Source organism: Delphinapterus leucas, chromosome 13 (assembly GCF_059928025.1).
Source record: "Delphinapterus leucas isolate spDelLeu-1000000601 "Yukka" chromosome 13, BTC_Dleu_Yukka2, whole genome shotgun sequence".
NCBI classification, from domain to species: Eukaryota; Metazoa; Chordata; class Mammalia; order Artiodactyla; family Monodontidae; genus Delphinapterus; species Delphinapterus leucas.
Window position 1 is genome coordinate 48,410,914 of NC_143141.1, and position 17,883 is coordinate 48,428,796.

The 17,883-nt window shown below is 39.8% G+C and overlaps 2 protein-coding genes across 9 annotated transcripts in view; one reads left to right on the top strand and one right to left on the bottom strand.

Annotated features, from left to right (window-relative positions):
• Nucleotides 1-128: 128 nt before the first annotated feature.
• LOC111186556 (prolyl-tRNA synthetase associated domain-containing protein 1) lies at nt 129-4,102 on the bottom strand. The gene is made up of 2 exons (XM_022597285.3): nt 3,931-4,102; nt 129-2,681 (listed from the first exon to the last, which is right to left on the bottom strand). Exons 1-2 carry the CDS (start codon nt 4,012-4,014, stop codon nt 2,250-2,252), a joined length of 516 nt encoding a protein of 171 aa, XP_022452993.2. The 5' UTR covers nt 4,015-4,102; the 3' UTR covers nt 129-2,249.
• A 54-nt stretch (nt 4,103-4,156) lies between these two features.
• Nucleotides 4,157-17,883, top strand: part of MTIF2 (mitochondrial translational initiation factor 2) — a 42,424-nt gene continuing 28,697 nt past the window's right edge. For 2 of the 8 annotated variants that reach the window (XM_022597277.2, XM_089923176.1), the window contains exon 1: nt 17,827-17,883. Coding sequence is in view for 3 of the 8 variants with exons in the window: in XM_030763231.2 (XP_030619091.2) it covers nt 17,834-17,883 (50 nt within the window). In the remaining 5 variants the exon portion in view is untranslated. Of the gene's footprint in view, nt 9,558-17,826 lie in introns of those variants that run through there. The other 6 variants (XM_030763235.2, XM_022597269.3, XM_030763231.2 and 3 more) reach the window with 5 other exon arrangements.

Sequence of the window (17,883 nt, forward strand, 5' to 3'; positions counted from 1 at the left end):
TTTTTCTTTTCTACTAAGGGTTCTCTCAGTGTTTGCCATTGTACTTGTAACTGTTATTAAATATCAAATCTAATAATATAAAAGATGTAACATTTCCTTTAAAAGTAATGCTACTGAGAAATTTGGAGTTGAATGGCAAAATGTTTATTACTTGGCTATACCTAATATAAGCCACAGTTCATAACAAAAAATCCAGTTTATAACAAAACAGATACCATCATTTGGCCGATTTGTCTTTTTTTAAAAACATTCATTATTTTTCATTTGTTTTTAACTTTATTTCTCCTAAAAAAATTAAGTTGGTTTAACATTCACTTGTTAAACTGATATAACAAGAGGTGAATTTTAAACTAATATAAAAAGAGGTGATTTTTATAACAAGTGGTCAGCAATCATAACATATAATTTAGCCCAATATTATTCTTTCCCTTTGCCCTAGAAAACCTATTTTATGTGTTTCATAACATATAACCTTGTTTAGATGATTCTGTCCTAATCACTTTGGGAAGAGTATTGGAGGTTTTGCGAGAGAACTGAGAGTCTATCAGTCTTGTCAACCTCAAAGTAGGTTTAAATACGATAATAGATTGTACCAATCAGTCCCTTTCATTTTCACATCTAAACTTTGGGAGGCGTAATGTTAGAGATGGCAACCTGCCTTGTGTCCTTGGGCAGGTCAGTCTTTCTGGGCCTGTTTTCACCATAAGGTGGGGAGGACAGTTAGACCAGTTATCTGAGGTCCTCGGTGTCTTTGATTCTGTTCGTTAAACCTTAATTTTATATGCAAAGCAACCTAAAATTTCCTCTTTCTTAGAGATATAGTACAGAGTAGGCAAAAACTAACATAGCACCTCAGAAATAAGGTTATCATTTATGGAAAATATTTCTTACTAACTCATCTCTTAAATCCATTCTGTATTTTATAAAAATTCTGCCTTGAGTAGACTTGTAGTTTCTAACCACATATATCCAAAGATGACAAGTTTTTACTTTTGCCTTTCAGTAATGCAAATTGGTACAAATTAAGTACAATTTCTCTACCAGAAGCAAATTTTTTTTGAGTGTTCAACCTTAGGAAAATATGATTATCTCTCAAATATCCCACTTGATTGTACTCTAGAGGAAACGAGAATTTTCCTAAGACCTCTAGGCTATTTTGTAGCCTAGTCTAGTCAGACCCTCAACTGGGGTTTTGTTTGAATCTAAGTGAGGTGGAAAAGTACATCAATTTTCCTGTTTTTGAACTAGCCTCTATATGACAACTGACAATACATAATCCTGGGTTCTTATACTGCTTTAGATGCCACAGTTGAAAGGGGATAAGTAAAATTAAATATAGCCTAGAGGACAAAGGAACCTTGTTCAAGCATGTTCACATTTTGTAACCTCCAAAGACTAAGCAAATCCTTCTTAATGGCCTATGTATTTTCTGCTCCTGAGTTTTAAAATATAATTTCATTAGTATGATTATGACATGACATTTTCCATCCCTACTTTGAGTGTTTTTCTAGATTAAAATTTTCTAAAGATAGAATTTTATTTAAAAAATAGCTTATTTTTCACTGAAAAAAAAAGCATTGGTTTAAAAACAAACACCTGGTAATAGGAAGGTTTTGCCCTTGCCCCCATGTTTAATTATATTGCTGGGGAATTCTTATTCCTTAATTCTCATTCCTCAAAGATAACCACTATTAACAGTTGAATATATTCCCATATTCCTCTTTTTCCCCTGTATGTACACTGTCATATGTATAATTTTATATATGCTGTTTTTGCAGTTTGCTTTTTTCAAGCATAATAAACACCTTACAGAAGATGTAATATAGTTAATCTTAGTTAACTAATCTTAGTTTTTATGTTAATTAATTAATTTAGGCTGCCACACAGCTTACAGGATCTCAGTTCCCCTGACCAGGGATTGCTCCCCTGCACCAAGGCAGTGAAAGCCTGGAATCCCAACCACTAGGCCACCAGGGAACTCCCTATGTTAATTCATCCTTAATTGTTTAAGGCATTCCGGTAACAAGTAATTGTCATGGGGGGAAGGGGAGGGTGGAATCTCTCAGCTGACTAAAACTACCTCAATATATCTTTTTAAAAACAGCTCCTTTAAGATGAAATAGTTAAATAGCTCCTTAAGTAGTTTAGGTAGTCACCAAACCAAAGTGCTATATATATCTTACCACTTTAATGCTTTTTATAATTACAAGTAAGAAAAACAGCTTTCAGAAATAAATGTATTAGCCCAATTAGTTTTTATCAAAATTTAGTCTTATGGGATCGTGTCCTGTCTTCTTCACAAATGTGAGAAAGTCTTCAGGGCTCAATCCCATGGTTGCAGCATTGGTCATTGGATGAAAGTACACCTTTTCATGTCCACCTTCCAAAAAAGCAGAATCCAGAACAAATTTCACATCTCCATCATCACAGAAGAGTGCCAACGGTGTGGCACAGCCTTGGCCAACTTTCAGTTTTTCTAGCATGGCTGTTTCATCAGCAAACCGCAGATTTCCACTTCCAACACCTAACTGCTTGGCAAGATCATTTAAATTAATTTGTCTATCATGAAGAACTGTCACCAGCCAATAGTCTTTTTTCTTTTTGTCTTTAAGAAATAAGTTCTTACTATGTGCTCCTTTCAAATGTTGGATATGAGGCATCATTTCTTCAACTGTAAACACCTGTGAAATATCACATGAGAAGTTTAAAAATAATATGCATGTATACACACACTGCACACATACAGTTATCTGTATATTGCCTGGTGGGTGTAAGGTTAGGGAGTACTCAATGACCTGGATTTCACTGGTAGAGATCCATCCCCAGCCCATTAGCAAATATATCTCATCTCAGGGCCTCAGGAAGTATTGACAGTTTCTCTTAGGCCAGTTCTCCATTCCAATGTGCAGGCCAAGGCTTCACACTCCTAAAATGTTTTTGTTTCTCCATTATACTTTCGGTAAAGTTTATAGCAGCCCTCACAACACTGTAAATCAACTATACTCCAATAAAAATTAATTTAAAAAAGTTTATAGCAGCCCAGACTCCTATTCCTTGGCATTCCATTACATCCAGGCCATATGACGATCTCCACTCTATAAAAAGATAACCACAGAGAGGGAGTGAGGGCAGGGAATGAGACCCTGGACTAATATACAGAAAAAATCAGAAAAGCTGGCAATACGCGCAGTAAAAAGGGGGAGAGTATGTGGACTATAAGGGAGGCAAAAGGGTCAAATAATATACTTTTGATGAATTTCTGTAAACTTGGAAGATCATCACCATATCTAGCTAATTATCACTAGCTGTTACTCAAGCGTTGGGCAAAAACTTTGTCCTTGCACCACTCAGGTTACGTACTGGCTCCGTCAGATATGTGCAAAAAAAAAATATTCCCATCAATAAATCATGTTAAAAAATACCAAACTCTAACCTTGGCATCCTGTATGCACCTGCGGCCACTGCAAAGACGGGTTTACTGCTTGGCAACTTACATACGCATAAAGTTGACACACTGACCAAACATCCCTAGCCAGTTTGAGATGCGCAAGTTCTCAATATGTTGTACTAGTTCTCAACATAAAAAAAATCACTCCGAATCCCCGGGCGGTCCAATGGCTAGGCCTCCGCGCTCCCACTTCACGGGTCACGGGCTGGATCCCTGGTGGACAACTAAGGTTCCGCACCCCACGTGGCGCGGCCAAAAAAATCACTCCAAGAAGAAAACATGGGGTTTTTTTCACAATAACAGCGTCCGAAGTGGAGAGGCCGTTGATGATCCCTTTCGTACTCTGGATCCCGGGAAATGCCTTAGAACGGAAGTTTCTGCGGCACATTACCCCTGGGACGTCCAGGCTTAGCACCTTCGCCCCATAGAAGCTGCAGCAGAGCCCACCCCTTCCCGGGGTGGTCCCGGCGGGAGCGCCTCACCTCCGGGTGCTCCACGACCTCCGTGCGGATGGACAGGGCTTCGAGACGCTGCTCCAGCGCTGCCCGCAACTCGCCGCCTGCCATGCTAACCTCGTGGCGCTAACGGACGCGGTGGCGAGAGACCGAACGGAAGAACTGGGCGTGGTTTCCCGCAGTCCACGAACTGCCAGCCCAGACGGAAGTGCTTGGAGGGACAGGGGCGGTGCCGGAAGCCCAAGAGTTGGGCGCTTTCCGGAGGCGGCGTTGCGCTGGGTACGCATCCTTCCCCGCGTGCTTGAAATTTGTCTGCGTCCGCAGAGACAGACTTACTAGACATGCAGAGTTCCTTGCCCCGCGTCCTGCGAGAGGAAGGCGCCTGCCTTCTCACAGCCCTCTCTAGCCTCGCCTCAGGTTTCCTAGGTACAGCATATCTTCCATTTAAACAGAATCTGAGCCACATAGGAAATCAGTTTAGGGAGTGTTGGGAGAGTAATCGACTGGACGTCGGCTCGGCTTGACCCAGGAGGTGGACTGAGGCAGTCAGAGGCTCCTTACCCGTTCTGTCCTTGGAATGTACTTTCTGCCCTCTGTTCCTGAGCTAGGTGCTACTTGAAGGATGCAGCCTTGAGAGAGTAAGGTGTTATTGAAACCATCTGGACTTCTTTGGTAAGTGCAACCCCCCTTCCCCCACTTAAGACCTCTGTATAAACTCTTAAGATTCTGGCAAGTGGATATTCAAGACAAACCACCTATGTAAGTTCCCTTGCTTACTAAAACTGCCACCTACCAATATGGAATGTCCTGCCTCTTCAGTCATTCTGTGACCTCCTAGGGTGTGTGTGTGTATTGGTGTGGGGGCGGAGGTTTCACCTGGGGAATTACCTGAGGTCGTGAACCAACAGGGAGAGAAAGAGCCAAAATCCCTCTCCTTTTAAATAATCAGCTGTGGCAACCACAACTCTACCTTTTTAAGAGGCACTTTTCCTACCTCTTTGTGGGGTGTTTTCCACTATCCTGCAAAACCCTCACTCCCCACCTTGAACGAGGCCTGAAATTCCACTAGAGTTTCACTTATGAGTTTAGATTAAGCCTCAAATTGTTACCAAAGCTGTTGCCCCAGAATCATACTCTTGTCCCGGGCTTGAATGGAAACCAGTTGCTCTTAACCTAAGTTTTGGGAGGAAGCTGCAAAGAAAAACACAAGAACTGGTTAGAACCAATTAGGCACTAGATGGCTGAAGATTTAACTTCCAGCAGACCTAGAGCCTCATGATACATTCGTTGTAATACCTAAGCATGCTAAATGACACACCGACCGGTGCAATGACAGCTGACAGTTGCCATGACAACAACCGGAAAAGCCCATACAAGGACCGAAAAGGAGAGTTGCATCAGTTCCAGGTCCAAACCACACCCCCGTTCTCGGGTAAGTCATGAATATTCCTCCCACTCATTCCAATTCCCTCCCTTCTACCTCGATCCTCTTATAAACATAGTGTCTCCCCTGGAATTGGGTAGAGAAGTTGATTTGCAAACGAGGTTTCCGCTTCTCCATTCTTTAGCCATTAAATAAAGCTCGTGCTGTTCCAGTCTCAGCATAGGTTTTGTTATTGGCTGTGTGAATCCGATCGGAAAAAGAACCTCCCTGACTAAGACAAGGGGTCTCGGTCTGGGCTAGGACCCCAGGGCAGGCCAAATCAACCAATTCAGGAATAGAATCCCAGATAAAACGTAGATATTCCTAGGGACGTTTAACTCTAGTAGGAATATATAATATTTAGGTCATTTCTGGGGTGCAAATTGAAGGCCTGGAGAGGAAGTCTCTTAAGAAGACACTGCAGGGACTTCCCTGGTAGCACAGTGGTTAAGAATCCACCGGCCAGTGCAGGGGACACGGGTTTGAGCCCTGGTCTGGGAAGATCCCACAGGTTGCGGAGCAACTAAGCCTGTGCATGTGCACCACAACTGCTGAGCCTGCGCTGTAGAGCCCGCGAGCCACAACTACTGAGCCTGCATGCCACGACTACTGAAGCCTGCACGCCTATAGCCCGTGCTCCGCAACAAGAGAAGCCACCACAATGAGAAGCGTGGGCACCGCAGTGAAGAGTAGCCCCCACTCACCGCAACTAGAGGAAGCCCGCATGCAGAAACGAAGACCCAACGCAGCCAAAAATAAATCAGTAAATTTATTTAAAAATAATAAAATATACAGGAGGATGTGCATAGGTCATTTGCAAACACTATGCCATTTTATGTAAGGAACTTCAGCATCCACAAATTTTCATATCTGTGGGGGGGTCCCTGGAACTAATCCCCCTTGGATACTGAGGGAGGGCTATATCTGAGTCCTCACCCACATGACAACCTTGGAGGAAGCTGTGAAAGAGGAAATCAGAGCCAACTTCACGATTTCACCCAGAATTGGCCTTGGATAATATAATTTTAAAAGTTCTAAGCTTAACCCACCTCTTAAAACTATTAAGCCATGTTTTCCTTCAAACAGTCCATCCAGTTGTTTGATCCTTGATTATAGAACCAACAACAGGCCTCTGCCCATGGCCACCTAAATTCAGGTCAACAGCAAAAGCAATGTACCACATTACAGAGTATTTAGAAAACTTAGATAAGGGTGAACGGATCACTCAGAACATTTTCTCCATGTTTATTATTTTATTTCTCCATTTGTGAATTAGCTTCGTTTATGTCTTGGCTCATTTAGCTATGGAGTGAATGTTAATGGCTTTCACACTGGTTTACATGAGCTGTTTAAATAATCAAGTTATGTGCCTTTTATTTGCCATATATCCTCCAAATGGTTTTCATTTTTCCCATTTAAGAAGAGATTTTTTTTTCCCCTGCACCGCGCAGCTTGCGGGATCCTAGTTCCCCAGCCAGGGATCGAACCATGGCCCCTGGCAGTGAAAGCCCAGAATCCTAACCACTGGACCGCCAGGGAATTCCCAAGAAGGGATTTTTTTTTTTTTTTTTTTTTTTGCGGTACACGGGCCTCTCACTGTTGTGGCCTCTCCCATTGCGGAGCACAGGCTCCGGACGTAAAGGCTTAGCGGCCATGGCTCACGGGCCCAGCCGCTCCACAGCATGTGGGATCCTCCGGGACCGGGGCACGAACCCGTGTCCCCTGCATCAGCAGGTGGACTCTCGACCACTGCGTCACCAGGGAAGCCCCCAAGAAGGGATTTTTTTAAAGTTTGGTTTTATCTACAGAAGTTACTTATTTTTGTGTAACCAAATGTCATTCTTTTTAAGTTATTCTGATCTAAGTATAGAAAGCTAACCTCCAGCAATAGAGTATTCGATCTATTTTCTTAATACTCAATTCATTAATTCATTTAAAATTTACTTTGGTGTATAAGATGTGGTGAGGCTCATTTTTTTCGCCAGGTTTCTGTCTAAGAATGAAAGTAGAAAGCATTAGTATACCAAAGACCACCTATATGAAGATATGACATATCACAAATGACTGTCCTTAAAATATTTGAAGACTTTCAAGAATACCCAAATTCAATCACATTGACCTGAGCATAAACGGGAAAAAATTGGAATCTGATTGTGACTAAGAAATGTGAATCATGTCCAAAACTAGGGAAACAATTAACCCAGAATAAGGTCTACATGACAGCCACGAAGGAGGAACACAGAGGGGAAAAATTGACCGTGGCATCCAGCACATTGTCTAGGCAAATAGGGTGTTCTGATCTGGAAATCTCTTTGGATGAACTGCCATCCATCAGGTATGCAATGTGTGAATCCCTCCCCCGACCCATAGCCAATCCATCACAGTTCAGTTTCTTAAATCCTTCTTCTTCTAACCACCTCCATCACTCTAGCCCAAATGACTATCATCTCCCCCTGGTCTACACTAATGTTCTCTTAATTTTAGTCTACCTGTGGTTGAATGACCAAGTACCCTGCTCCCAATGAGTCTTACCACCAAATATTTTTATTATAAAATGAAGCTAAATCTGTCTATGGTAAAAGAACCTTATATCACTGTTTAGAAACTATCCTAACCCAAGTTTAATGCATATTTATATTTATTTATCAAACATACATGTCAGCATTGTATTAAATACAAAAGAAATGCTATCCTTCGCATAGTCCCTTGTCCTCAAATACAATCTCAAATTTACATTGGAAAAAACAACATGAAACATTAAATTTAAAATTATCAGCATGAACTTGAGAAACTAGACGTCTAGTCACAGAACTTGAATATGAAATCTCATGATTCTAGGAGAAGGGGTAGTATCTGATAAATGAGGGTTACCAAATTATTTTACAAACAGGGGAAAACTTACTAAAAAGTCTTCTGGGGGAATTCCCTGGTGGTCCAGTGGGTAGGATTCTGGGCTTTCACTGCTGAGGGCCCACGTTCGATCCCTGGACCGGGAACTAAGATCCCATGATCCACATGGCACAGCCAAAACAAACAAACAAAAAGAAGTCTTCTGGCATTTCTCCAAGAACACACTGAGGGAAAGACTCTTATTATCCTTAGGAAGAGTGTGGATAATTGACAGATAAGGAACGAATCTGAAAAGGAGATCTGGAAGATGGAGTTGTGCCAGGGTCCATGAAACAAGGGAACCTCATCTTACGTCTGCTCAAAGTAAAGGAACAGCTACAATTGTAGCCTACCTGGCAAAGGAAATAAAAAGGCCAAAATTGAAAATATTTATCAACACCAAGGGGACTGGGCATCACTGCGTTTATTAGGTGAAGAATGTTAGAAACCCCCATAATTGCATAAAACAAAGGGCAATTCCAGGACAGGTAAGTTCAAAGCCATCGTAAGAAGCTGTGCATACCCAAAAAGAAAGCGAGGCAATTAAACAAAATGCTTCTTGCAATCTGTGTCTCTTCAACAAATCTTTTGGAACAACTCTATGTGCCAGGTACACTATGACACATCTATATGTGCCATGCTTTCTGCCCTCAGAGACCTTAAAGTCTAGTGAAGAGGACTGAAACATTCACAGAGGATAAATCCAAGAAAATATGCCCAGAGCAATGAGAGTGGCATAATGAGGATGCTTTGGGAGCCCAGAAGGGCACTAAGCAGACAGGGGTGGTATGTCAGGGAAAGCAGTAGGAGATGACACCAATTTGAAGGGATAAGTAAGAGCTGATCAGAAAAAAAGGGATCCAGCTGAAGAAACTCTGGAAGAATGGAGAAGAAGCATGACGTGTCCTGGGGCGTTATGATTTGGTGTGACAGTAGAGCAGAATGAGAGGCCTGCCAGCAGAAGACGAGGCTAGAACTAGGCACAAAGGATCCTAACTGTCAGGCTACGGAACCAGGAATATCCCACCATAAAGGGGCGTGTTAAATAAATTAGGTGACTCTTTCCTAGAGAATTCTATATTCTCAATCATACTCTCAATATTTAAGGCTATAGGGAAGTACAGTTTGGTAAACGGGGAAAATGAGTTATAGAAGGGTATAGACAATATGCCCCCAATTTTGCTTCAAAATACACATACCTGTAGAGGAGAGTAACTTAAAAAAAAATGAAAACAAACCAAAAAAACTGTTACTAGCATCCTCTTTCTCTAACCCATTCCAGGAAAACTGGTTTCTAAAGGCCCGTGGAGGAGTATTCATCCCAGGACAGGAGACAATGGAGGTTAGTTCTTAGAGTAATGGAGGGGAAAGCATCTGCATCCAAGAGGAAATTTAGGTTTCCTAAGAGTCAGAAGAGAGGGTGAGGACTGGGGTGGGGAAGATGGGACGGTGGAGGACAGTTCCTTTTTTGGCACTTCATCCCTCCAGTGGGTGGCAAGTTGGGAACTTGCTGTCAGTGGAAGGCAGTCCACCTGGGGCAGCCCTTCCAAAGCACCCTCTGAGCATCACTGCTCAATGAGGAGCCGTGAAGAAGAGGACAATAATCCCACAGTCCAGTTCCCCGGCTTCTTCTAGGTTCCTGCATGATACCATGGAGAAGGGAGAAAACCTCAGTAATAGCCTCAGGTTAACTTTCCTTCCAGCTCCATCATGTGGGGAGTTGGGCCAGATTTAATTAAATTCAGTAAAATATGATTGAAGATCAGCTAAGTGCTCAAGGCACAGTGGTGAGCAAAACCAGACAGAGACACTGACCTTGTAAAGCAAACAGTCTATCAGAGGATACAGCTTTAGTCAAATACAGAAACAAATGCTAGGTTGCCTGGGTGACAAGTGCTAAGAAGGATATAATAGGGGAATCGCATCTAGTTTAGGGGAGGGCAGAGTGGTCAAGGAAGTGAAGTTTAAGATCTGAAAGATAAGTAGGAATTAAGAGGGCAAAGCAAGGAGAGAAGAGTGTCCCAGGCAAAGGAAACAGCATGACACCTTGTGCAAGGGTGGGAGGAAGCAAACCAAGGCAGAGGTACTGAAAGAGGTCAGTGTGGTTGGCATGCAAAGAGCACGGGGACTGGGGACATTGCTCATTTCCTACACACTGGAGCTGGGAGCTATCAATGAAAAAATTAATCACTAGTCAATCTAAGAAAGACATGGAAACTTTTATTCGAGCCAACCTGAGGATTAGAACCCGGGAGGCAGTCTTTCAGAAAGCTCTGGGGACTGTTCCAAAGAGGTAAAGGGTGAGGCCCGTATGTATGATTTTGGCAAAGTGGTACATGCCATCAAGCACTCATCTTAGTAGAAGGTTACTGCTATTCGAGAGGAAGAGATATCTTAGTTAATGGTTTTAGTGCTTTTCTAAGTATGGGAAGATGCAGGAAACTAGGTTCATAAAATTTTCTCCTGAAAAGATCTGTCTGAGGGCCAGTTCTGTCAGTTTTCCAGTATACAAAGTGTCTCATCCTGATCTCCACCCTGAATTCCTTTCAACTGTAGGTCAGCGACTGCAGTAGCTAATGACTTGATTCTGGTAGAACTGGACGGTGGGCAATACTCTTTATTTGACAGTCCCCTCCCTTTTGGTCTTAATTTTGAGCAATGTTTGGAAGGCATTTCATGACCAGTTTGCCTAATGGCGATTCCCAGGCCAGGTGAGGATTTCATTGATAGGCCACTCAACGTGCTACTATAATTGGACTAGACCCTGTTAACAGTAACCAAAAGCCTCTGGACTGCCTGTCTTACTGGTCTGTTATGGTCCAGGAAGTGGTTCCCTCTTGTTGCTTCTTCTCACATCTAGAGTTACACTATTACAATCACTGATCTTGTGGAACTATGTGTTTGATCAATCATTTCAGTTAGCCTAATCATCATTAGTTTTATCTGAGGCTCATCACACATTTGGTAATGCAAGAAACAATAATCTTGTTAAACAGGCAGAATACAAGTAATATAGCTAGTTACATTAATAAGGTCACAAGTAAGTATTTAAGCTAAGAACGTCCTTTAAGTGTCTCTTCTGCACCAGTAACTATCTTTAAGGGAAATAGTATATTGGCATTGTTCACCAAAGATGTCTGCACATACCAGGTGAGTGGTGGGTCATTGTGACCCCTTACAGGATTGAGGAAGGAATATTATCTTCTGAGGAGTTACATGGCTGGCCCCAAAATAAGGAAAATTGATCTTCATGGTTGAGCAGGTATTTCTGCCACTGGGGAGTTCTGGTTAACACATAATGCAGCTGCACAATGCACACTAGAAGGAAGGTAGGAGGCCAGAGAGTAGATTAAAAGTTTTATGTTTAAATTTTTTTTGTCTTGCCTTAAAATGTGAATTTTTGTTTCATCAGAACTAAAATGCTTACCTGCTAAAAAATACACTTCTTGAGGCGGTTATCTCCAGCTAATAACAGGGAGGGGGGGATCAATAAGTTAAAAATAAAGAAATGTAAACCAAATCTGAAAAAGGTCAAAAAATGTTATTAAACAAACAAAGGGAAATGTAAACTGTCTCCACAATTAAGATCACGTGAGGGTATTTTCAAACGACTTCAAAAGAGGAGAAAGTTGAGGTATAAAAAATTTAATAAGTGGGCAGATGTAATTTAATTACCTCCAAATTAAAATATGAAATGGGTAAAGATGTTCACTTTTCTCGTCTGGGAAAATACTGGTTTCATACAAAATGAAAAAAGCACATGCAGTGTGCAGTGTGAAAAAAGCACATGCAGTAAGCAGAGAAGTAGCAGGTTTCTTTCTTTTGTTCACTTTAAACACTCATTTAAAATTAAATAGTCATAAGGAAGCTTTACTTTGGACAAGGAAGTATTTCCAGACACTGCTGTGAGCCCCAGGTTGTACTGTAAATACCTGGTGAGTAGCTCCGACCTCCTAACCCTGAACCAGGTGGAACAGCAATTGCTGTGATTCAGGAACCCCTGCAGAAGGAGGCCAGGCCAGCAAGACATGCTCTGAGCTGCTCTTCAAAGCAGTCTTACCTTTCTGGACCTAGTGAACCACTAAATGAATGAACAGAGACTTTATACTCCTTGTTATTACATGGTCTGTAGGTGGTTCTCACAGCAACCCAAGAAAACTGACTTCTATACGAAAGTACTATGGGGTAGATTATTTTTTCTTACTTTGCATGTGGACTGGGGAATATTTTCTTTAGGTCTAGCATTTCAGAATAATTAGTTTGATTGGATTAGGTTTATGGGAACTACTTTGGAATTTCTGTCCTAGTCTTACTGGCTAAAAAGAGAAATTTCCTGTGATTTTAATGCGTTAAATTAACTTGTAAATTGAATATATTTGCATAAATTTTAATAAAATCTAAGTTTGAGACCAGATTACTCCTGATCACATATTATTCCTCTACCCTTGCTGATTTGATTTACCTATTTATGATAAGTGCTGATTTCAGTAAATATTAATAAATATATTTTTGAAAAGTATGGGGTATAATGTAAGGACAAAAAGAGCCAGGTCGATCAGAAACAAACTCATATTCAGCATTTCTCCAAAACATAAAGTAGCTTTCTTTTTCTGAGTGTTAAAATACTGTTTAATGTTTTTTTTAACAAGTTGTATGTTTATTTCTTTAAATAAATGTTTTAAAATCATACTTTAAAAAGAAACACAGAAGATAAAAAGATACATGTTTATTGAAAAAAAATCAGACCACACAACAAGATGCACAAGCATTTATGTCACAGGTATATATACATATATATGCACACCACATGTATGATGTGTATGTATACTCTATATATGCTGTTTATTTCTAGTTTTATCTGATTATATAACATAGGATATTTTATGATCTTTCCTTTTTTCACCCAGTAGACATCTTTCCATGCCAACAGAGAACTACATTATCACTTGTAATGGCTGTATAGTTTTCATTTATTCACCCAGCTCCAAATTTGGGAATGTCCAATGTCCAATGACTTATATGTTAATAATTTCCAAATTTTTCATAGTATTATAAAGAAGGCTACGGTAAGTATCTATAGTTCTATATCTATATATCTTTGCATAATTATTTCATTTATTCCTTAGAATAAATCTTAGAATCTGCAAAGTTACAGTTTATACACTTAAATTGATAACTATTGTCGATTGTCTTCCAGAATGGTTTTATAAATTTGCAGTACAAGAACATTCCATTCTCCACATCTTTATTAGCAATTATTTGATTACCAGAGTCAAAATTATTAAATAAGCAAACACGCGTTTGCACTGTGTTTTTAAGATTTAGGAAAAATATCAATATCACTTTTATGTTTACTGATGTAGGATGGTATGTCTGTACTTGTTAAATATCAACTTAGTACCATAAAGATAAAATATAAACTTCTCCACTAGAATGTAAGAAGAATTGCTGGAGAGCACAGTGATTTTTGTCTGCTGTCTTTGCCAGTGGCAGACTGGTTCCCCCGAGGGAAAGGAAGTTGAGTTGAATGTATGTTCAATTAGTCTTAAATTTAGTAAATTGGACCCATATCCTCGAAATCAGAATGAGTAAAGAGGCAGAAAAAGGCCCAAAATCGCATGAAATGAGCTCCTTTCACAGAAAAGAACTTCAAGAGTTCAAGAGTAGAGAAGAGTAGAACTTCAAGAGTAGAGAAGAAATGCTCCCAGTTTACACCATTAACTGATCATTGATTGCTAGTTTTCCCAGTTATAGCTATTTATTTATTTATTTATTTATAATGTCTTGACAGTACAGACATTTAAAACATTTATGTATTCTAATCCAGGTTCTCAAAATGTAGTCCTCAGACCAGCGTTACTGTCATCACCTGAGAATTTGTTAGAAATAAATTCTCCTAGCCCACCTCGCGCTTACAGAATCAGATACTCTGGGAGGGTGGGCCAGCAATCCGTGCTTTATTCAGCCCTCCGGGTGACTTGATACCTGCTCACGTTTGGGTATCACTCGTGTAACTAATGGTTCTTTCCCCTATAGTTTCTGAATTTTGTGGGGGGGGACGCGCTGCTGCCTAGCTTGTGGGATCTTAGTTCCCAGACCATGGGCCCCCTGCAATGGAAGAGCAGAGTCCCAACCACTGGACCACCAGGGAATTCCCTAGTTTCTGATTTTAGAATTATGACTAGAAAAGTCTTTCCCACCCAGGTTTACAAATGATATCATTTATGTTGTCTCCTAATTTTTACTCAACCTTTAAATGTTTAATTCATATGGAATTTCTCACTACAAGAATATAATCTTCTTGAAGACAGGAGTCTTCATCTATTTTATTTCTCTGTTGTATCCTAAAACTGTGATTGGTACATGATGCGTTCTTAATATATATTTATTAATTATTGAACAAACTACTTAATTTCAGCATAAGATGAGACACATCCTTTGTAAAGCTGTCCTGGAAGCCATAAATATCAGCAAATTACAGTCAGCCTTTCAATTAGTCTGGTGGTTTAAAATGACAATCCTAAGTAGAATAAATGTAATCAGTGTGTGCTTACCGGGATGTGCTAGTGTTGTAATTCTCAGTGATGTTACATTTTTGGCGCTGGTTCCTAAAAGAGAATTTTAAAACTCAGAGGATTCTTAGTTCTATTAAGAAAAATGATCTGAAACTTGGAAATAGGCGAAGGGATGACTATTTGTTCTTTCAGTGTCCTGCTGCGTTTTGTCTAGCAGGCACTCCTGGGATTGTCTGATTCTCCAGGAATGTGCGCTTTTGTTCGACTTGATATTTATCATGTTTTAGTACAGAGGACTGTACAACTCTGTAAGGGTAAATCTTAACATGCAGAAAACTGACAGTAATATAACTGAATTTTGTCCAGTAGAGGTACAGATGATTTTTGTCCCATAGAACAGGTAACCGTTTATTGTGCTGCAGGATATTAACCACTTTTGTACCTATATGAGCAGTCTTATTCAAGTATTCATTCTTTCAGCAGCTGTAAATATGTGGCACTCCCCAGTCCTCTTTGACCAAGGCTTACCATCTTTCTGGATCCCCCATTAATGAGTTAAATACATCTTTAGGCACATACGCATTTTATATTTATTTAAAAGTTATATTTTTAAACTTTCCAGAAATAATACTGCAAGAATGTAACCTTTTTAATTTTGTAATGAAGATATTGAACACCAGAAAGGTTGCTGTCTTATTCAAAGTGGTAATACTAGTTAGTGGAAGAGATGGGACAAGAATGTAGAAATAAGGAACATAGGTTAGTAAAAGGGTACAAACTTTCAGTTATAAGATGAATAAGGTCCGAGGATCTAAAGTATAACATGGTGACTACAGATGATAATGCTATATTGTATGATTGAAATTTGCTAAGAGTATAGAACATAACATTTTCAACCATGACAACAGCAAAAAGGTAAATATGTGAGGTGATGGATGGGTTAATTAACTCAGGGGGAAGTTGTTTCACAATGTGTTTATATATCAAATTGTACACTGTATCACATTGTACACTTTTAAATATCTTACGATTTTGTCAATTACACCTCAATAAAGCTGGGAAAAACTGAAACAAAAGACTTTATAGTAAAAAAATTTTTGTAAGAGATGTAATCATGTATGAAGAAATCAGTGAAGCATAATTTGATGAGACTCAAGAGGAAACCCAAGAAATGCTTTGTGTAATTTGAATGCCAGTGGTAAAGAGATAACTATCTCATTGCTGATGAAAATCCAATGCACAGATCTTTAATCAGTATTGATATAGAGGTTACTGGAGATGAATGCCATGTTTTCCACTAGAAATATACAGAATTGTTACTCTTATTGTTTTCCATAAAGAAAATTGTTGCTTTATTAGAAGCTTCAATACTAATAGGAACACAAATATTTACCATATATCATGTAGTAAAGATTGATATCAAATTTAAGTTAAAAAATGCTTATTTTCATATGTTCAAAAGGTAAAATCTCAAAGATGGGTGGGACCCTAAAGATCTTTAATTCAACTTCTTCAGTTATGGCAGCAGTTGAGAAACAGTCTTGGAATCAAACAGACTTGAATTTAGGTCCATCTCACCGATCACTAAGGGTGTGACCGGGACAAGTTGCTTAACTTCTCCAGTGATAGTGCAATCCCTCTGGTTTGTTAAAATTGATGTTCAAAAGTAAGACATTGAATCTTGCAGGCTTGAATCAGATGATAATGATAAAGCATTAAGAACAATGCTTCATCCTGAGTATGTCAAATGAATGATAGCTATTATTATTACTATTATTAAGGTGTAGTGATCTTCCACGAAGCCACACATTTAAAATAAATTGACCTTACTAAAATTTGACTGCTAGATTACCAATTTTTCACTAGGGAAAGTTGTCAAATCAGAGTCAAGGAAAACTGAATTGTCAATTGGCCTCAGACCCGTTAATGTGCCAAGAACTGCTGTATAACATATTAAATATAACAAAATATTTATGTGACTGGTACATAAATGGCAGTGAAAATAATAGTTATGATCGTAACTATTACTGATAATTTTAGATTGCCATGATTCAGGTTCTCAAGTCTCTTCTAGTTTTAAAATTCCTGGTACCATTCCTCTAGCAATTTATATTGCAGGGTGTTTTGCTTTATTTTGTGAAGCCAAGAAATGACAGTTGAGACAGAAAACAAAACAGATTTAAACCTTGTAATTTTGTTCTGCTTTACTGCAGCCCTGATCAGCTTCTCTTTGGAAGATACCTAATTCTTGTGTTGTTCCTTGTGATTTCCTCCTCCTAGAATAAGCCCAGAGACATGACTGTAGTTCCTTCTAGTACTGTCAGGCCAGTGTGTGCTGGGCTGCAACTCATACCCTATCCCTCTTGCAAGAAGGCAGTTTACCCCTAATTATCACCAAGAACTATAATTAGTCTGGATATTGAAGTGACCTAGCCCCTTAAAAAGGAGCTTTCTGCCAAGATCTTGAAAGGCAAGAAAAAGGTTGGGAGAGGGAACAAGTTGAAAGTCAGAACTAACAAGAGTTCAAACCATTTTCTAGATAGGAAAGGGATAGCCGCAATACAGCTCCTTTTTCTCTTCCTTCCTTCCCTCCTTCCCTCCCTCCCTCCCTCCCTTCTTTCTCTTTCTTTTCTTTTCTTTCTTTCTTCCCTTCCTTTTTTTCCCACTGTGCTTTGGTTTCAAGTTTTCTCATTGAGTTTGTGTTTTAGACCTATCATTTAATACTTCTGAGACATAGCTCTTACCAAGCAGATGGCAATATGAAACATTATTTGTGGTCAAGTTGGCTCTACCTGTCTCTGAACTTATTATGTTCCATAATTAATATGATCAGATTAGAAGACCAACAAAGGACATAAGGTGAAGTGGGAATAGGAGCCCTTCTTCATCCCTCCCCTTCCACAAGTTTTCAGTCCTAAAGCCATCAGGGGCAAGGGCAAGGCAGGCCATCCACAGATGTAGGGCAGGAGTGGGGGGCTCCAGTGGCCCTGTATTGCTGTAAATTTAGATTACAGAATAGTTGCAAAGATACTGGAGAGAGTTCCCAAATGCCCTTTATCCAGGTTCCCCTAATGTTAACATTTTACATCCAATCAGGGTGAAGATGTCCACTTCAAGGGGTGAACTGGCCTTGGGAGTCCAAGCTGGAGAGAG

Coding starts and splice junctions, on each gene's coding strand:
- LOC111186556 (XM_022597285.3), bottom strand. CDS start 4,014: ATGGCAGGCGGCGAGTTGCGGGCAGCGCTGGAGCAGCGTCTCGAAGCC. Junction 2,682..3,930: donor AGGTCGTGGAGCACCCGGAG/GTGAGGCGCTCC, acceptor GATATTTCACAG/GTGTTTACAGTTGAAGAAAT.